The 21120-nt window shown below is 50.4% G+C and overlaps 1 protein-coding gene across 14 annotated transcripts in view; it reads right to left on the bottom strand.

Moving 5' to 3' along the window:
• Positions 1 to 21120, bottom strand: part of LOC130580701 (histone-lysine N-methyltransferase EHMT1-like) — a 121943-nt gene that overhangs the window by 36768 nt on the left and 64055 nt on the right. For 11 of the 14 annotated variants that reach the window (XM_057378359.1, XM_057378360.1, XM_057378364.1 and 8 more), the window contains 7 exons: positions 17249 to 17802; positions 14454 to 14495; positions 5964 to 6141; positions 4285 to 4421; positions 3260 to 3448; positions 2103 to 2183; positions 15 to 135 (listed from right to left, as the gene is read on the bottom strand). In XM_057378359.1, coding sequence (XP_057234342.1) covers positions 15 to 135; positions 2103 to 2183; positions 3260 to 3448; positions 4285 to 4421; positions 5964 to 6141; positions 14454 to 14495; positions 17249 to 17802 — 1302 coding nt within the window. The remainder of the gene's footprint in view (positions 1 to 14; positions 136 to 2102; positions 2184 to 3259; positions 3449 to 4284; positions 4422 to 5963; positions 6142 to 14453; positions 14496 to 17248; positions 17803 to 21120) is intronic. The other 3 variants (XM_057378358.1, XM_057378369.1, XM_057378371.1) reach the window with 2 other exon arrangements.

The following is a 21120-nucleotide window of genomic DNA, read 5'->3' as shown; positions in this document are numbered from 1 at the left end:
CCCTCATTAATTACCTAGCACAGCTCCTTGTTTCTTTTTATTCCTCCGCCTCCTCTTGCGGGTGGGTTTCAGCCATGGACTGTCCGTCTTCCCTTTCCTCTTCAGCAGCTTCTTCTTGACACTGGACTCGGAGCTCTGAGGAACCAGAGAGGCCACGTGCATGTCAGGCATGGTGGCACCAGGGTCCCTGGCTGGGACAGCCCTGAGCCAGCCCGAGCTGTGGCAGAATTTCTGGAGGAGCAGGGGTGTGAAAGAGAAGRGTGCTAAGGTGCCTTTGTAGCACTGAAAAGGAAACCAGGCCCACGTGTGGGTGCATTTCCTGTCGCTTCAGCAGGGCAGGCTGCACTTTCTCTCCCATGGAGGCCCTCACCATGCTCACGAGCAGCACTGCAAGTCACTTCCACACTTCCAGCTTCTCCCCCCAAAAAATTGTGGGATTACAGAATCACAGAATATCCTGAGCTGGAAGGAGCCCACAAGGATCACCAAGTYCAACTCCTGGCCCTGCACAARCACCCCAACAAMCCCACCCTGTRCCTCTGAGTGTTGTCCCAACGCTTCTTGAACTCTGGCAGTGGGGTTTTTAAATGAAAATGCTCCTATTTCTCCAAGAAAAAACCCATTTTGCACTTGAAGAGCCACCTGGTAGGGTTGGGATGGGCCCAGGGGAATTGAACTCAGGGTTTGGGGTGGAGCCAGGGGAATTGAACTCAGAGCAGCTCCCTCTCTGAGCCAGGCACRGGGCAGACCAATCATGCAGAAAAAATTCAGCCACGTGTATGAATTTCAACAGACTTTAGGTTTTGGTTTAAAAAATTCAGTTGTCTGGGGTAAGGTTTCAAAGTCAACAGCAGAATGGGAATCGGGCACCCCAACCCTGCCAGGGTTCAACAAATCAATCCTGAAATTCATGTTCAGACTGAATCTGTCAGCTCCTGATGCTTATCCAGCTCCCAGCAAAGCCTAGGAAAAACCTCCTGGTACCAAAATCAGGCCCTGCTATCCCAATGAGGCAGCTTCACTCTCTCAGTGGAGCTGAGCCCTGGCTCTCCAGGGTGTCTGTGCTGCCTCAAATCCCTGAATTTCATCCTCCCCAACTGCATCCTCCTGCTCGTGGAGAGAGGTCTGGGGAGCTCAGTGCCTCACCAGAGCTCAAACCACTGCCCAGGGCATGGAGATCCCGCTTGGGAGTTGGGATGTGAGTCTCAACCCAATTTTTGGTAGGGTCTGTCACCACAGACTGGCCTCAGCCACCCAAAAAGGGTCAGGCTACACAGCCCCTGCTGTTCCTGGGCTCCTGGAGGGCCAGAGCAGGGGGAACAAGACCCTGAAGGGCTTCAGTGATTCACTTGGTGTATTTTGTTTRTATGTATGATTCTACCTTCAGCTCAAAACATTAAGAAAATGAAGCCAAGAATTTTCCCAAGGTGACTGAAGAGTTGGGGTGGCTCCTCAACGTGAGAGGCTGTGGGAAGGGAGCAAAATTTTTAAGGAAAAGGGGAAGGCAGGGAACAGAGGCAATCAATGAACAATATTATTTTTTTTAAAAAAATCATCAGGTTCTCCTCACCAACCGTCTAAAAATAAAAAGTAGAAATTCCCAGCAGCTGCTGAAAATCTTGACCTGCTGCTGTACAATTAAGGGAGAGTGTCTGTCTGTCTCCCTGATATGAACTGCTCCCTGGAACGGTGAAGCCCATGACTTTGGGGACAACCCCACCCCAGCTCAGAAAAAGCCCGGCAGAACTTCAGGCTGGTTAAGAAAGCTTTGCAGACTCCCAGCACTTGCCAACTGCACGTTGGAGGAACTCAAGCACCCTTAAATACCTCTGCGAACATTAGAATGATTAAAAGCAGTCAGCACCTTGTTGAAAACAACAAAAGCCCATTAGTTAGCATCAGAAAGCAATTAATTGTACCACGGATCGGGGTTAAGCACCTTGTGGAAAACAATACTCCGYGTGTGGGTGGTTTCAGAGAGTGAGTTTTGTGAAGGAGCCTCTAAACTGCACCGCTTTGGCTTCGCTCTCTCCCTTTGTGGSAGGAAAAAGTTACTATCAACAGGCCCAGGGCTGAAAAACACAGCCAGCAGCCCAGCTCACCAAGTCAGACTCGTCTCCATCCTCCTCCTCCTCCCCAGATTCTGCAGACTCCTGCTCCTCCTCAGACTCGCCGTCATCGATCTGCAGCCACCATTTGCCCAAGAACACAACAACAGTCAGTCAGACTGGGTGTCCCAAAGCAGAGCATTTCCCATCACCCTGAGACACCCAGAGCAAACCCCCACTATCCTGAGACACCCAGAGCATTCCCCACTGTCCTGAGACACTCAACAGATCATCCCCCACTATCTTGAGAGCATCCCCCACCATCCTAACACACCCAGAGCATCCCCCATCACCCTGAGAGCATTCCCCACCACCCTGATACATCCATGAGAACAACCCCCACCATCCTGCTGCACCCAGCAGCATTCCTCACCATCCTGGCACACTCAGAGCACTCCTCACCATCCTGACACACTCAGAGCATCCCCCACTGTCCTGAGACACCCAACAGAGCATCCCCCACCATCCTGAGAGCATCCCCCACCACCCTGAGACAGCCATCAGAGCATCCCCCACTGTCCTGAGACACCCAGCAGAGCATTCCCCACCATCCTGAGAACATGCCCCACCATGCTGCTGTGCCCATCAGAGCATCCTCCACCACGCTGCTGTGCCCCCCACCCAGAGCATCCCCCCCAACCCCAGCCTGCACTGTCACTAAACAGGGCAGGGGCTCCAAAGCTGCAGCTCAATGAGCTCCAATCACATCATGGAACATCCCTGGGGATGGTAGAGGGGGGCAAAAGAAATTGGACTCCAAAACAGATTTTTCTAACCAAATTTTGACTTTCTTGATAATCCCAAACCAGCCTCATGCCTGTACTACGTATCATAAGGGAAAAAATGCAACTAAATTATTTTAGTGTTTTCCCAAGCAACATTGGGAAGGTATCTCCTATGGGTTCAGTGACTCCTAGAACCAAAGGTGGTGGGGGTTCTGCAGAGTGGATCACAGAGCTGTGGAGGGCTGGGGGRAGCTGGGGAGACCCTCACAGGTGTAGCAGAAAGCAGGAAATGGAGCCTCTCCACCATTGCTGATCCTTCTGTCATTTTGCAGGTGAAAAAAACCGTAGAAATTGCCTGAACTCATGGCCCTGCTATCCCAGGTGTCCCACCCTGCTCCTCAGGCCCTGCTCAGGGATGACAATCACCTTCCTGGTGTTGTCAGCGTCGGACGCGCTGTCCTTGCAGGTCCTGTTGTCATCCCCGGGGAACACGGCCGCCTGCTCKGCTCCGTGATCATCCTCCTCCTCCAGCTCATCCGAGTCCTCCTCGTCAGAGTCCACRTCTATGCTCTCCCCGTTCACGTGAGGGCTGGCGTCCCCCAGCTCCTTGTCACTCTGCAGCAGACACAAAGTCAATTCCTGGGACAGAGCAGCGGGATCCATCCCAGATCTCCTCTGTGCTGGGAGCTSTGGGTCCTTCCAGCAAAGCCATGTGTCACCTGCCCCTGCTGGACCTGGGGACCACGAGGAGTCATTCCAGACTCACACGGCTGGATAAAGCATGAGGGGAGGAGAACCCAACTCAAAATGGAGGGGCAGCTCCACCAAGGGTATAAGAAAGTTTCTAGGGAATTTACATGAYGTTGGGATTTTCATACTAACATTGTTCTCCTTGAATTCTAAGATCAAAATTCCAGGCCATGCGTTGCAGCAAAGAAACAATTTAATCAGGAGTGAGCCCACGTTTAGACTTTTACAAGTAACCAAGTGTTTTCCTGTTTTCCTGCTGCTCCAGGAAACCAAAAGCACAGGCAGCAGAACMCCAGRAAAGSCTGGGAGGATTGGGATTGCTCAGCCTGGAAGTACYTCACTGTGGCCTCCCAGTACCYGAAGGAGCTACAAGACACCACGAGACCTTGAGGACATTAGAACAGAAAGGTTCCACCTGAGGCATYCTTGAAACCTCTCCAGATGCCCAGGATTCACAGGACAGGAGGGGAACATTCCCTGGAAAAGGTTTGTTTAGGAGCTGGGACCTGAACAGCTCATCTGAAATAATCATTCCCAGAGCAGTAAGGCCCTGCTGCTGGAGTGAATATGGAGCTGGGGAAGGGAAGATACTGATCTCAGCATGTCAGCACATCCCTGCACCTCCACGTGAGCTTGGTGGCCAGGGAAGGGGACATAAAAGTGACAACACACCCATCCAGTGGGCTCAGTGCTGCCCTTACCTTGGCACCTGCAGAGGAATGAGTTATGCTCTTAAACATCTCAATCATTGTTCTCTGTTTTAACACTTTGGTCTTTTTCTTGGGAACCAGGCTATAGGTTCCCATTCTCCGTTTTTTTTTCCGAGATACTGCAGCAGCTGGAAGAGAGAAGCAAAAGGAACCCCAAGTTTGCTCAGGAATGAAAAGGGAAATGGAGCAGATACTGTGTTAGAGAGGGACTGGGGACAAGGGCCTGGAGTAACAGGACACAGGGAATGGCTTCCCACTGCCAGAGAACAGGGATGGATGGGATATTGGGAAGGAATTGTTCCCTGGGAGGGTGGGCAGGCCCTGGCACAGGGTGCCCAGAGAAGCTGTGGCTGCCCCTGGATCCCTGGCAGTGCCCAAGGCCAGGCTGGACATTGGGGCTGGGAGCAGCCTGGGACAGTGGGAGGTGTCCCTGCCYATGGCTGGGGGTGGAAAATTATGAACTTTAAGGTCCTTTACAACCCAAACTTTCCATGATTTATGAAATCACACTTGAGGGCACAACCTGAGAGAAAGGCTTCCGACTCCAGCTGATTGATTTACAGGCCAAGCAGCAGATGACACACACAGGGGYGTGCAGACACACAAACAGCTTCCTGCCAGGACCTCCCAAACTCTGAGCACCCTCTGCACACTCCTTCTGCCCCCTCCATCACCTCACAAATCCTTAAATCATKCTGATGTTATAGGAGGCTCAATGGAACCCAGTTGCTCAAACAGCTCCTGCAAGCCAACAATGCCCACTGACAATGGAAGCAATCTGACAATAACTGAGAAGACATGGAAAAGGCACCTTAATAAAGAGCTGTTTGCCACTTAACCTCATTTCACACCTACTACCCAAGTCTGTTTGATTCCTTTCACTCCTTTGATTGGGTCTTAATTTGTTAAGTCTCCCTCTTGGCCTTTTAATCAAAGCAGACATCACAGCTCCCTGTTTGGGGTGAGTGCACAGCAGAAGGATGCCTGGTGCAGGATTTTTTAGGAACAGCCAGCTCCACCTATTGTTTTGCCCTTGCACAGYCCGTTCCTTGAAAGCATTTCTTCATCTTCCATGATAATGAAATTTCACTAAAATATATGAAGAGACCTYGGAAAAATATTCTGTGAACCCAATTAATTTTATTTATAAGGCTGCAGCTCTTGGTTAGCAGCCATGGTGATATTGAAAGCCCTTCAGGATTGATAGAAACGTCTTCAGAATATCCCCGAGGAAGAAGGGATTGAAGTGTCTCCTGCAAGAGAAGCTTTTAGCAGATGTACAAGAGGTGCCTGGCRGAACACCTGGGGGATCCTGCACTCCAGGATTCAGCAAGGACTGCTTGGGAAGTGCTGCCTTCACTTGGGGAGGGGACTTCAGCAGGAATGTCCCCAGCCCAGCACCCCAAGGGGGGCAGCAGACGCCTGGGGACAGAGTGTCACACCTGCAGGGAATCTGCAGAGGTGACCACAAGAGACAAATCTGAGAGAACAAAGGCTGTAGCAGCCCAGCAGCCACAGGGGAGGGGAACCCTGCAGGGGATTGAGTGACAAAAAGGCACTAGGAAAGGTTTTAGTCCTGTTAACCTCCCCATCTCCCACTCAGCCCCACACACAGCTTTGGGAAGCGGGCTCTGCTGAGGATCCCAACATTCCAACCCTTCCCTTTTCACCTGTCTGCGACTTGGTGGTGGCCACATAGCTCTGGTTCTGAGGTAGTGACTGGTGAAGGCCCGGGAGAGAGGGCAACGACAACGGCTTCACAAAGTCCAGCATGTTCTCAAACTCCTTCTCCTTGGATTCTTTTTGATCTCTGCTGTCTCTCCCATCTTTGGGGTCTTTACTTGCATGCTGGAAAACAAAAGGCAGTTAAATTCAGTTCCTGCATTGAATAAGGAATTTTTAAAAATCAGGAAATGAATGTAATTCCTTTCTCTCAACCACAATCCCTTTCATGTGAAGGCAGGACCACACACTCCCAGCAGAAGCACWCAGCCCCTCCTCCAGCACATCAGGGGACTTTGCCTGAACACTCCCAGCCTGGCTGAGGTGACTCCCTCGCTGGCTGGAGGCTGTGCAGGTGCCAGGTGAATGCCAAGCATCAGCCCCTGTGTGTAAGCTTTGGGTGGCTCTGGAGAAGAGGAACCAATGCAGCCATTCCCTGGGACATGCCCCAAGTGTGGCTGTCACACCGAGCAAGCACAGGAACACTCCTGCAGAGCTGAATGGGGASAGCAGGCAGCAAAGGAATGGGATCATCCCTTTAGGACAGCATTTGGCACCAGGGAGCCTCAGCAAAGCTCCCCCTGTGACCCAGCACACGACAGAACTCAGCAAAGGAGCTCTTGGTGGGACACTGCAGGTGCATTTTCCAGAGAACTGCCCAGCTCCCCTCAAACCAGGCACTGCCAGCTCCCAGTTCCCCTCAAACCAGGCACAAACCAGTCACTCCAGCTCCCCTCAAACCAGTCACTCCAGCTCCCCTCAAACCAGGCACTTCAGCTCCCAGCTCTCCTCAAACCAGGCACTCCAGCTCCCCTCAAACCAGGCACTGCCAGCTCCCCTCAAACCAGGCACTTCAGCTCCCAGCTCCCCTCAAACCAGGCACTGCCCAGCCCCAGGCAGGCTCCAGGCTCCTCCTGCAAACCAAGGCAGCTCTGCAGCTGCCCCTGCAGCCCCTCTCAAGCACCACAGCAGCTCCCACCTGCTCTGATTTGAGCTTGTACCCAGTGCAAAGCCTCGTCCTGCACCTCTGGTTATGTGAAAAGGGTTCCTACAGCTCCACAGAGAATCATTCAGGTTGGACAAGACCTTTAAGGTCACCAAATCCAAGCATTAGCCCGGCAGGGCCAAGTCCACCACTAACCCACATCCCTGAGTGCCGTTTCTCAGCTTTTGATGCTACTTCAATGTTTTCTCCTCTAATTTAGGAAACAATCCCCTTCCTGAGTGTCTAACTCAATTTCATCCACCCTAAAAGCCTCAGACAGAGAGGTTCAGACTGTATTTCAGTTTCCTTTTTCCATCTGTGTTTATTCTTTAAACAGTCACRGCTTGGGTTTAATGGTACTTTTATTCCTGTACCTTTTGTGTCAAATGTGGCAAAGGGAAGCCAAGGTCACTGCAAGGCCCCTTAGTCCAGCTCACTAAAACATTTTCCTGTTGCAGCCCAGCCAGAGGTACCTGGTGGGGAAAGGAAACACACGGAAGCACAAGAAACAAAGTCCCTGCTCGTCCTCTCCCCCAGCACTGCAGYGGGGTAAAAGCTGCCCCTACTGGGACATTTGACACTGGATTTACCCCACAGGTGATCCAGACGCATACAGGAGACAGGTTTAGCAGAGGAAATCAAGAGCACACGCAGCAGAAAACAAAGAAAGGCTGGGAGGATTGGGATTGCTCAGCCTGGAAAAGAGAAGGCTCTGGAGGGAGCTCACTGCAGCCTCCCAGTGCCTGATGGAGCGACAGGAAAGGCAGAGACTGTTCACAGGGCACAGGGTGACAGGACACAGGGAATGGCTTCACACTGAAGAACCCGTAGATGGGATTTGGGAAGGAATTGTTCCCTGGAAGGGTGGGCAGGCCCTGGATCCCTGGCAGTGCCCAAGGCCAGGCTGGACACTGGGGTTTGGAGCAGCCTGGGACAGTGGGAGGTGTCCCTGCCATGGCAGGCACTGGATGGGCTTTAAGGTCTCTTCCAACTCAAACCATTCCCTGATTTCAAGGTTTAATTGTTGGTCCACTTGCAGGAAAACTCTTCTTACGGGACCTGTGAAGCAACAGCTGAAAAAYCCAAACAGAAAGAGGAATCCAGGGGAAAACAAGGCTGGAATAAAAAGCAGGAAGCAACAAAACCCCTCAGTGGAGCCCGGGTCCAGACAGACACCCTCAGCCACTGCTCTGAAGCAGTGTGACCTTGGGAACAAGCCGGGGAAGAGGCTGATTCCCCTAATTACTGATTCCCCTAATTACTGATTCCCCTAATTAGGCCGTGCCACGTGTGTGGTGCTGGCAGGGCAGGGGCCTGCAGAGCTCTGACGATGATCAGAAATGACCCAGGGAAAAAGGCCATCAAAGTGCCAACGATCCCTGCATCAAGCCCATAACTCATGGCTCGATTGCCACAGCTTTCCTAAAAGGGCAGCAAGTCTTGGATTAACGATTTCAAAGCCGACAAATCCACCACAGGCTTTGATATGTTGTTCCCATGCTTAATTGCTCTCGCTGTCAAATAATTAAATGCATTATGCTTTTGCAACTAAATTAAAAAGCTCTGTCTCATCAGAACCTCTCACTCCCAGGAGATACTTACAGACTATGACCAACTTCTATTTTTTTTTACTCTTTCTCCTCAATAAGTTTAATAGAATGAGCAAATTAATTGCCCGCAGAATCATTTTTCTGGACCTTGGATCACTCCTGAGTCTGGTCCCGGTTGTTCCACCCCTTAAAAAATGCACGTCAGGAGTGCAGGGCACAGTATGCCAAGAATAGTCTCAACAATACTATTTATACCTCTTGAAAGTCCTGAGTTTATAGATCTAAAGGTTAACAGTAACTCTTGACTAGAAAATTATTCTGAGAATTCCTGAGTCCCCTGAAATATCCAATGCTTTCCATTTCTAACTTAAAATTAGAAAAATGAGCTTGGGAGAGGCAGATCTGACCCAAGTGTAAACAAGGGCTGTATTTTGTGTCCTTTAAGTGCATGTTTTTGCAACTGGTCTCTGATAAAAGGTGCTGTTATTCCCAAACCAGGAATTCACATTCAGACCACGCCAGGCTTGGAAGAATACAATCCAATTTTGAAATTAAAAAGTAGTATGGTATTAGCTTGGGGTTTTTCTCTCCCTCTGTAATTACAACATGGAAATAAATTTCAAATCTTCACTAGGCTGCATGACAACTGCTAAATGTGACCTTCTCACGCAATTCTGGTCAAAGTTTTTTTTAAAACAAATTAAGTCTGATGAGATAAAGATTTTACTTGGAGGCATATGCAGCAATGGTAAAGAGCAAGAACTTCCAGAAAGAGGTGAGGAGAACTCTCATATGTATAKATATAAAAATTACATCTAAGGATTGTAATAAAAAGGATCAGCAAAAAATTTTGAGCACCCATAGTCGGTTTTCTTACCATCTTYTCTCATTCTCAGCCACATAAAAGTCATGTCTTTGCTGTTCTTATTCAGTGTTACTCCTTTAAAAGGTGAATGTTCAGCAGATCAAAGTTCCCTTTTTCCCATTTCCAGTGTCTCTGAACTCTGCCAGCTCCTTCACTCCAGCCCATCCTGCTCTCCCTCACTGAGCTCTCTKCTMTGCTCTGTCAGCTCCACATTTAAACACTCYCAGARAGGAGGCTTTGCTAGCCCAGYTCAGAGCTCTGCTRMGAATTCCTGGGAATTCCTGCTTCCCTACAGTCCMTCACACTGGGCAGGAGCTGGTTCAGGCACTCCAGGGCCTTTCCTTCACTGCCCAGGTCTGGTCACACCTGGAGAGGTGAGGGAGCAGCTCCCAAAGGCAGCAGCAAAGGAAAAGGGACAATGTGAGTTTGGGAGGGAGTGAGCAGCTGTGCCAGGCTGCATGGGCACAACAGGCTCCTGCCAAAGCCCAGCACCAACCAGAAATGCCAGTGATCCTTTAAACACAAAGAGAGCCCGCAGACCATTCGAGGACTCCTCAAAATGCTGCACAGCCCCTTGAATTCCTGCACTGTCCTGCCAGGGAAAAGGCTGTCCCAGGAAAACTTCAGAGGTTTCTCCTGGAGAATGRGCAGAGCAGCTGCCTCCAGCCCTGCCACCCTGTGCCCCAGCCCTGAGCCACCTCTGGGGACTGCAGGACCACTGGCACTGCCAACAGCCATACAGGCTCCAGGAAACRGCCTCACRTTGTGCYAGGGGAGGTTGGCACTGYATATTWGGAAAAKAATTGTCACAGAGAGGAAAGCATTGGAACAGGCTGSCYAGGGAACTGGTGAAGTCATCACCCCTGAAAGTGTTCAAAAACTGATGATGTGGCACTTGGAACATGGGTTGGTGGTGCTGGGTTGATGGCTGGATTTGATGATCCAAAAGCTCTTTTCCAACTTTAGCAATTCCATGCTCCTGCCACGTGCCACCTTCTTCCAGTCCCAGGGCAGACGGGGTGGAAGTACAAGGCACAGCATCAGGCAGGGATCCCTAAACTGCCCAGTGTCCATCCAAACAAAGCCCTGCTCCCTGGCTCCGGGCCTCTCCTCMCTTTTCCCAGCACAGGACACTTCTGTGCTGGCAAAGCACAGCAAGTACAAAGAGCACTGAAAATCAAAGCAAGCTGCAGCCAGCCTGAAGGAGCTGATGGCTGCTCAGCATCTGCTCATCCAGGGTGATAAATCTTGAAACATTCCTACTTCCCTTCCTGGACATCAAGAACCCTCTGCTAAAGGTGGGAAATGCCAGAGCAGCGAAGCTGGAGCCTGCATCACTCTGGGGAAGGGAGGCACAGCTTCGGGGGAGTTCCTGGGCATGGACTGACCTGCCAAGGACACACATTCTGGGAGGTTTTTAGCTGATATTTAACTGACAAGATTCYTGCACTCTGAATGAAGATCACCCTCCTTCACTTCAACCATCAAACGTTCAAGAGAGCAGCAGTGCTCTCATCCACCTGGGCCCCACTGCAAACAGCAAAATCACCATTCCTCACCCTAAACTCCACTGCTTCGTATCATCCTTGTCCAAAAACAGCCATGGACATCTTTTCCTTTCTCCAATTACATTCAATCACAGTTTATCTACAGTTTTAGAGAGGAGAATCCCGTGCAAAGGAAACTCCAGGATGCAGTTTGAGCTTCCTGTGGTCACATGTTGCCCTAACCCCCACACGTGTGGGCCACGGGCGGCCAAGAAAGGACTAAAAATGAGACAGAAAAAGAAACTGCAACACCACCCTCTGCATTTCTTGCAGCTTCTCATGTGGCATCAGCTCATCCTCTGCAAAACACAGCGAAGTCACTATTTCTTGCTGGGAACAGTGAAGAAGGTGGGCAGCCCTTCCAAAAATGCTTGTGCCTGGAAACAGCAAAAACGGGACCACCACTATGTCCAACTCAAATTGTGAGAAATCCAGCCAAGAAAACTGCTTAGTTTGGGGCAASTGCACAATATTTGATGGGTTTACAAAAATGAAACTCTAGTGCTGTCTACATTTTAATGGGATCGACCACATTTCTCTTACTGGCACAGAAGTCTCCTACAGCAGCAGGGAGAAGTTATTAAAAATGGCAAAAGAGAGAATATCCTCAGGTTTTGGCGTTTTTTTCTTGAAAGCAAAACTAGAGAACAAATCAGCCTTATTAATGGACCCCCATGCTGGCTCCATAAACCCTAAAAAAGGGCATTTTTTCCTACTGCCYAGCATTTAAGGGATCTGTCCATTACCAAAACCAGCAAGCTGAGAGAGAAAGCAGAGTTGGTGGAAGAACACAGGAGCAGGACAGCCCTGAGAGCACTGCACAAGGGCTCAGGGTGCCTGACACCACCTCAGGCTTGGATCACTCTCTCTTATTTCTCYTCTTTGCAGGACTTTCACCTCCAGCATAGAACTGCAAACCAGAGCCAACAGGGCAGGAGGAGCGAGCCAGTGGATCAAAGTTCYTCTTTTTCCCATTTCCAGTGTCCCTGAACTCTGCCAGCTCCTTCACTCCAGCCCATCCTGCTCTCCCTCACTGAGCTCTCTGCTCTGCTCTRTCAGCTCCACATTTAAACACTCCCAGAAAGGAGGCTTTGCACAGAGCACAGAGCTCTGCTGCGAATTCCTGCTTCTCTACAATCCCTCACACTGGGCAGGAGCTGGTTCAAGCACTCCCAGTGCCATTGGGAGCAGGGCAGCTGCCAGGGAGCAGCTCTGCCTCCCCATCCATCCATCCATCCATCCATCAGGCACAGGGGAAGGATTTCTGTACCAAGGCGCTGCCTTTGAAGAGCACAAAGCAGCAGCTCCCAGGGGGATCTGCCTCCAACAACTGGGGAGTGGTGGTTAAGCAAGAAATACCAGTCTGCCATAAAAAATTGATCACAAGCAGATGATAGTGCCTGTAGGAGCTGGAGTGATGCTGCTCTGCCTCTGCTGCTGTAGGATTGTATTTTTCAGTGCTGAATTTCAGGAGCCTGATCAAGCCTTACCTTCCAGCAACAAACCTGCAAAGCTTTGGCTTTAATCTAGATCAGAGCAGCTGCAAGGCTGATCCACCTTTCATCTGCTGATTAACATGTGCCCATTAGAGGAGGGATTCCACTGTGACTCCATTACAATTGCACTGATCTGMGTGCAGTCACATTTCTGCATGAAATCATACAGGTTTAGGCAGCCAGGTAGACTGAGCTGAAGTGTAAATGTTCCCCCAAAGCTGCATTCCATGTGTTTGTGAAGCAAAACGCTCACAGGTGTGGATCTCATCCCTGTCCCCTCCTACACGGAGCAGCTCCAAGGGGAGAGAGTGTCACACCTCAGTCAGAACGAAACAGGGGAGCCCAAAGCARATGTGACACCAAGGCTCCTGACAGAAACAAACCCCTCTGCTGGGACCAGGGCCGTTATTTGTGTGGGCTGTGGTCAGAGCTGGGGCAGCACCTCCAGCCAGCACGGCCACCTCAGCAGCACCAGCACAACCAGTAAAATATCAAATAAATGTACAGCACTACAGCCTTCACTCTCACTTCCCTCTGTAGCTACTCCAACAGGAAGCCCAATGGCAGCCTTGGCCCTCCTGGAGGAGATTTCCCATCAGGGAAGGTGGTGAAGGGTCTGGAGGGGCCCAAGAGGAGCAGCTGAGAGCACTGGGATTGTTCAGCTGGAGGAGAGACTGAGCTCAGAGCTCACCTCTCTGCTCTCCAGGACAGGGACAGAAGCCAGGGAATGGCTGGAGCTGGGCCAGGGCAGGGTCAGGTTGGAGAGCAGGGAAAGGTTCTTGTGTCCCCAGAGGGTGCTGGCACTGCCCAGGCTCCCCAGGGAATGGTCCCGGCCCCGAGGCTGCCAGAGCTCCAGGAGCGTTTGGACAGCGCTGCCAGGGATGGACAGGGTGGGGCTGTTGGGGGGTCTGGGCAGGGACAGGGGCTGGGTGATCCTGGGGGTCCATTCCAGCTCAGCACATTCTGTGATTCCATATTTAACTCTGCCCAAGCTCATACCCATGAACTTCACACTTTGAGTCCATCTGTGCCCACCCAAACACCCCTCTGGAGAGGGTCCTCCATGGACCTTGTGAGTCCTCTCCAGGGACACAACATCCCCATTGTTATTCCCCTGTCWGGCCCTGCCCTTTTGCTTTGTTCCCTGCACATGGCAGGGTCAGAGCTCGCTGAGCAATCCCAGAGCCCTGCAAACTCCAGCTGGCCCCAGACAGGGACACAAGGGGTTCTCAGGGGTCCCTGCAGAGCAGCCCAGCCCAGGGCAGCACAGCAGCACCAGTGTGCACACACAAAGAAGGCAGTTTGAGAGCTCTGGGATCAGGGATTYAATGGCAATGTCCTGTCCCCACCTTAAGGAAAAGTTTGATGAATATTGGTAGAGAGACCAACATAAATAAAGCATGTCCTGCTCCAAGCTCCCTGCCCACATTTCTTCCCCAGTTAAACTGGTACCTGGCATTTTGGGGGCACAATGAATCAGGCCAAAACWCTCATTTAAAGGATTTTTGCACTATTTCCTCACCCAGTCCTCTGCACAGCATAAAAAATACCATCAAAGACACACACCCCAACCTCCAACCTCAGGGTCACCAAGCAAACACAACTTGGGATTCCCAATTCAGACATCTACTCCTCCTGACTCCAAGGAAAACTCTGGGATGCTCTCATGACCTTTATCATCCTTTATCCCTTATATTTTACTGATGTTAAGCTCAGAAACTGGGGTTTCCAAGCAGGAGGGGCCTTCTCCAAGCAGAGGACACACACAGACACACACACACACCTGCCTTCCAGTCTGTTGCCTGGCCCTGGAAACCTTTGGGTTCTCAATAAGGTTGTAAAATAGATTAGGAATGAAAGACTCTTCCAAAAGGTGCAACACTTGTGTTACTGCTCTATTCARAAGGGGAGCACAAATTATGCTGTCAACAACTCTCCTGAAGTCTCTGTGCAAAAAACACCTTAACATGCGACAATATCAATTAAAATTGTCACCTGTTTCAGATTCAGCTTCAATCCCAATTCAGGAAGCAACTCCTAAACAGAGAAAAAGCTCGTTAAACTGGTGAGAAAATTCTCTTCTTCCTTTCAGAGACCAATTCACATGTGCAGGAAAAAGGCTACCAAGGTCCCTTGACAGCTATTGCATTACAAAAAACAATTTTTTGGCCCCAGYGGGTTTCTGCAGGAGCCAGGGGGAACAAATGTTCACACTTTGCAGGCAGTAAAATACCTTCCTCCCCTCCTCCTCCCAGGCAGAACAGGTCTGCAAGAACAGTCTCACCAAGAAAACAACACTCTAAAAAATATTTGCCAAGCAAACTGTAATATCAGCTTCATTYCCACAAGTTACTTCCTAGGATAAAGCAACTGATTTCATGATGGTTTTGAAGGGGAAAAGGTGTGAAGGTTGGTGCAGGAAAAGCTCCCAAGCTGCTGGGCTGAGGAGCCTCTTCTGAGCAGCTCAACAAAGAAATAATCAGGACAGAAAAATGATAACGAGCAAGGACGGTGCTGCTTCAAAGAAAATAGCATGTAAATTGCAAAGACAATGGGGAAAAATGAGGTAGTAATTATCAGGAAGGCTGAACACAACAGATGTTTTATTGTCTTGCAGAACTGAGATCAAATCTTAGGTTCCCATTCAGCTGCAAAGGCTTGAGCGGAGAACATGGGAACAGCCCCTTCTCACCACCCTTCCTGGGAATGTGGCTTCTCTCCCTATTTTAAGCTCAAGGCAAATGGCCAGAGGAGCTGAGGACAGGCTGTGTGCTTTCTAGGGCAGCCCAACAAGTGCAGACTTGGGTTTTTTGAAGCTGCTTTTGTCGTGTGAGCAAATAAAAACCACCAGCACCATCTCAGAGCCGCGGCCCGGCACTCCCAAACACCACACACCACTTCCTTGAGACAAACCTTGAAGCCCAAGGGGTTGAAYAGAAATGTTCTTCTGATGTATCATAAAATATGAATGAGGAAAACACTCCCTCCTAACCTAGCAGTCACCTTTTAGGAGGGAATTGCCTCTTTCAGTTGCTCAGCCCCCACGGGGTGTCTGTGTTAAATTCCACYAAGGTCTGGGGCTTTGCCCGGCCTAATTCCAGTGCAACACAGGGGTCTGGAGGCAGTTTGGGCTCTTTTACCCTCTTTGGGTGTCACCACAGAGATGAAAACCAATGGCTCATAGTAGAGATCGCCCCGTTCCAGGATCCATTCCCTACCTCTGGTAAAGAACCAAAAAAAAGTAACCAAACTTGTCCCATGACTAAGAAAGGAGCATTTCTGTCCTCCCCACCGTGACATGAAAGCACCAAATGACATCTCCTTATRCCTCCTAAAAGAAAGCAGGGCTCTGCTTTTTCAAGTGATGGTAAATCCACCCCTAAGGATTTACCTCTTGGGGTAAGAGACATCCTGATGGGAGATTTATGGCACCTGGGCTTCCTCTGTGTGAGCCAGGAAGCACAGCGAGGGTAAGAGCAGAGAATTCAAACACAGCCAGGGGAAGGCAGAGGGGAAATGAGCGGCTGGGGAGGCAGGCTGGGAACCCTGGCAGCAGGCAGGTGTGGTTTGTACCCTCTCCTGAGGCTGCTGCCAGGGGTTGGTGCTCCTGCTGTGCTCTTTGCACTCCCAGCTGCTTCCACAGGCACAGCTGGTGCCRCAGCCAAGGGACCTCTCCCCATCTGGGGCTGGCGAGGTGCCACCCTTCCCATTTCCTTTTTTCTCTCTCTTCCCCCACTCCAGACCACAGGGACTCCCAGCTCTGAGCCCCTCACACCACACCCCTGCTGTGCTGAGATGTTGAGGGGACATCTGAGGGCCATTTTGGATCTGCTGSACCACAGCACCAACACACCCCGTTGACCTTGAGTTGCAGCAGCTTCCATGGATTTCTGGGAATGACTCCCGTGGTTAATCCTGTCCTTGACCTAAGGGCCAGGCTGCCTCACCCATCAGACACMGCACAATGAGAGCATCTGGCTCACTGAAGTCATCTAAAGCATCACAGGCATGAAAACCAACTTCTCATAGTGGAGATCTGCCTGTACCAGGATCTATTCCCTACCTCTGGTAAAGAACCAAAAAAAAAAACAAAACAAACTTATCCCGTGACAAAGAAAAGACCATTTCTGTCCTTCTCACTGTGACATGAAGRCACCAATTGACATCTCCTTGTGCCTCCTAAAAGAAAGCAGGGCTCTATTTCATTAAGTGTTGGTAAATCCACCCCTATGGATTCTGGAGAGAACATTTCCCAACCACATGGAGAGAAAACATCATCTGTTTTAGCCCTATAATGATTCCTACAGCAATGCAATCAAGCTGCCTAACAGATCAGCTCCTTGACAGYCTCCAAGTTTAGGAGGAGTCTCAAGTTTACATGCTATGCTTAATTTCCTTTGGGTCGACCTTAGAAGAAATCTAATTTGYTTCACAAGCAGCCCTGGATGTCACCAGAGGCTGATGAGCAATAGAGCCATGAGAAAAAGGCCATTTAGTGTCTCCCATAGATCTGTTGGAGGAGCCAATTGATCCATTATATATTTAGAAACACACTGGGGATGGGAGCTGATGGTGACCATGTGACCATCCATTTTAACATCTCTGTCTGTAGGAAGAGAAAAAATTAAAGCAAGCATATATATATTAAAAAAWATAAAATAAAACCAATTSACTCAGTGGGCAAGCTCTGAATGCCACGTGTTGCCATGCAGCCAGGTATCCCTCACACCCCCAAAGAAAGCCAAGAGCAAGCCCAGCAGCAGCAGCTCTGTGCTGGGCAGGTACATTACCAGGCTGGGGGTGGGTTTRGGCATTGTCTTCCGTGCTCGGTGGACCTTGACCTCAGCGTTAGCAGCGGGGGCTTTTTTAGCATCCGTGTCCTTACTGCCCTCCCCGAGCTTGCTTGGCATGGTGGCCTGGAGCTGGGCAAAGGACCCCACAGTCCTGCCTTTGCCCGCTCCTCCAGGAAGGGTTTTTGCCGCATGGCCAGTGAGAGAAGCAAAGCTGGTAGTCCTTAGAGGCTGCTCCTGTGCCATCTGCTTGGTTAGGATATATCCATTGCTCCCTGTGACTGAAGTCTGTGTGAAGTCATTTGCCTTCAGGTGGTTTTGCTTCCCAGGCTCGCCGTCCCGCTCCGAAATGCCATTTTCYGCTATCCTATTTAATTTAGTAGTAGAGTCCTGCTGGCTCACTTTCGTGTTGTCCTGAGTGTTTTTCGCTGGGTTTGGGTGGCCCCCACCCTCGCTGTGCTCACAGGAACCGTTGGTTTCACCATCTACCGCCATTTTTGGTTCCCCCACTTGCTTTTCTGTAGCRCTTTCATCTGCAGCCATGGCATTAAACCCTGGAGGGAGGACACGGAGGAAGAGAAAAGGGTCACAAGTGGCATTGAAACTCCCAAGAGAAGGTACAGCTACTCACAGTGCAAGAGCAACCCTCTCCTCCACAACCCTGCTTGGTGTGTAGCACAGATTCCCAGAATATTTAGGGCTGGGAAAGACCTCCAAGACCATCAAACCATGGATCAACCACCACCACAGCACTGAGTGCCAGGCTGTTCCCTCACCCACCTGCTCTGYCCTCCTGGATCCTCACATGGTGACATTTGGGGTGGGTGGCCCAGGTGACAGCAGTGCACTCGTTCCCCCTCGCCTCAGCTGCAGATGGGGCCATTTATTCCCAACAACGGATTTTCAAGGTAAATATTATCTCTGGCTTTTCCAATAACTGCATTTATTGGACCATATGTCAACAGCTCGCCTGGCAAACAAAACTCTGCCCCATCTTGCATCTGGATTTCTGGCAAAGCCCTTCCGCAAGCTGGGCTGGCACAGAAAGGCTTTGCCGGTAGGGCCATCCCAGGGAGCTGCTGTGRCACAGACACAGCCCAGCAGCCAAATGTCCCCAMYAGAAAACATCACAAGGAATAAATTYCTGGCTATCCTGGCTCTCCTGGGAATGTTGTCCAGCAGGAATTGGCTTTTTCAGCAGGACAGGACCAGGATTCATGGTGTCATTTCAGAGGTAACAGCAGGACTAAACACAGGAGTGAAGCAGGGTAAAAGCAATTCTAGACGAAAATAAATATTCAAATGCAGCAAGGCTTTCCTGCAGCCTGACTAAAAGCTCATGCACAACAATGCCCACATAAAACATTTGTTTTCCTTCTCCTCCAAACATTTCCCTGCTCTCCCATCGATGACTATGTCTAAAGATTTCAGATCCAAGCTGAAAAARAATCCTGCTATGAATGTCATGTACTTGCAGGAAAGTTTCTGACATGACAAACCAGCAGCTCCCCAGGCAGCCAGGAGTGATAACAATTCACTGGCACGAGCAGTGCAATGATTACATCAACCTGCTGTTAGGGATTCCTYGGCTTGTTTTCCTTCCAGAGACCAGACAGTCAGGAAAAGCAACACRAGGAGYGCAGGGAGAGCTCAGTCAGAGCAGRAGGGGTTGATTCAAACCAGCTCCCACCAAARCAATTTTCACCTCCAGGATCCAAAGAGCCTGGAGTCACACCAGAAGAACAGCCAGACCACTGGGTATCAGCAGCTCATATCACACTGCCCTTGATGCCTACACAGGCAAGGAAAACAACATCCTGAATCTCAGAATCCCAGAATCAAGGTTGGAAAAGATCTCAAAGACCAGAGAGTCCAACCTGTGACCAACCCCCACCTTGTCACCATCTCTTAAGTGCCACATCCAGGCCTTCCTTGGACACCTCCAGGGATGGAGACTCCAAACCTCCCTGGGCAGCCYCTTCCAGTGAAGAAATTCCTGCTAATGTCTAGCCTAAACCTCCCCTGGCCCATCCTGAGGCCGTTCCCTCTCCTCCTGTCCCTGTTCCCTGGAGCAGAGCCCGACCCCCCCGGCTRTCCCCTCCTGTCAGGGAGTTGTGCAGAGCCACAAGGTCCCCCCTGATCCCCCTTTGCTCCAGGCTGAGCCCCTTTCTCAGACCCCTCAGATGCTGTTCAGAGAACTCACCAACATCTCTTCTGACCTGGCAAGAACCTGATGCCAGGCCAAAGCCTGAAGGACCACCAGGATCCTGGGATGACATGTCCAACGTGCCTGGGCTGGCTGTGCAAAGCAGAGCTCCAAGAACAGCTCTGTGCAAAGGTCAGCAGGGAGGAGACCCAGAACAACTCTTCCCAAAACCCATCCAAATTCTCCTTCCATTTCCATTGGGGAAAAAAAAATATATCTCCCCCTATTCCTACCCCTTTTTAATGTACTTCTTTAGTCCATCAGAATCACAGAATGTCCTGAGCTCAGGGAGCCCCAGGATCACCCTCTGTCCCTGCCCAGACCCCCCAACAGCCCCACCCTGTCCATCCCTGGCAGCGCTGTCCAAACGCTCCTGGAGCTCTGGCAGCCTCGGGGCCGGGACCATTCCCTGGGGAGCCTGGGCAGTGCCAGCACCCTCTGGGGACASAAGAACCTTTCCCTGATATCTAACACATCCTTCCCACTAGGTTGTCCTGAATGATTTGGGTATAATTTCTGTCCAAACAGCGCTGGCAGCTCTAGAATCTAAAAGCTATGCAATTCAGAATGCCAAACCATTTTATTATTTCCCAAACTTCCAGGGTTTTGGTGCCCATCTGAAATTTAAAGACATCTCCAGCCAGCTGAAAGCCTGCGTAGCCTGATCAGTACATGTGGAGATTCAAATCCAGCCTCTGGTTTGACCCATGGTCAGTGCTGAACTCACACCAAGMTCTGCCCAGGGGGATCTCCAAGATCTACTGCAGCATCCACCCCTTCCAGCCTCATCTCACCCAGGAATTAAGAAAGGGCCCGTCCCACTGAGGCTCCTGATTCCCAGCTGAAATCCACAGATGTTGGGCACAAAGCATCTTTCCACATGTTTCTGGGAAACCCTGAGTGGTCACTGGTCCCTGGGGATCAGCTCTGGCCGTTTTTCCAGATGGGACAGCTGCACTAAGAGACCCATTCCTCGAATCCCAGGCAACCCAGCCTGGGACTGCCTCCCACATGGGCTCTGCTGGCTCCCAGCCCCCACAACGAGCTCCAAAACATCCCAAAATTGCTCACCAGTGCTCTCTGGAGCACACAGAGACACAAACCCCTGCAGGAGCAGGGACTGAGGGTTCTCCAAGCAGGATTCCAGGTTATCACCTCCAGCTGCTGCCTCTCCCAGCACCCAGACCCCCCTGTGTACAGAGAGAGGCACAAGGGTTTGTTTTTGATAGGAACAACTCAGGGAGAAGATAAAGTGCTCCTTTTTTCACTGTTTTATTTAACTGTTTGAAAAGCTGTGGRCAGAGGGAGCCACAACTATGCCCTTATTCTTTCAATTCTTGTTTCTCTTTCTGCATTCAGTGTCTTTAAAAGGCCATTTAAGCAATTATTGCAGCAAAGTCAGTGCCAGGGGAAAAAAAAAAAAAAGAAACAACAAAAAAAGAGCTCTCTAACCACAGCTGGAGGTTTCTAGAGCTCAGCTTTAGGCACCTGGCTGAACGAAGCCTTCAATATTTGTTGATTTAAATACTGTGCTCTCCCACCAGAGCAGTCAAATGACTTCAGTGCCTGAATATTAGATAAACTGAATAAGCAGAGGGCAAGAATTGCTCTACCTGCCATGAAGGCAACCAAAACAACGTGAATTAGAGCACTGCCCTAGGGAAAA

Source organism: Malurus melanocephalus, unplaced genomic scaffold, assembly GCF_030028575.1.
Source record: "Malurus melanocephalus ecotype Western Australia unplaced genomic scaffold, MMel_1.1 scaffold_355, whole genome shotgun sequence".
Classification (NCBI taxonomy): domain Eukaryota; kingdom Metazoa; phylum Chordata; class Aves; order Passeriformes; family Maluridae; genus Malurus; species Malurus melanocephalus.
Note: the sequence above shows the minus strand (reverse complement) of the source record. Positions and strands in the feature narration are given on the sequence as shown.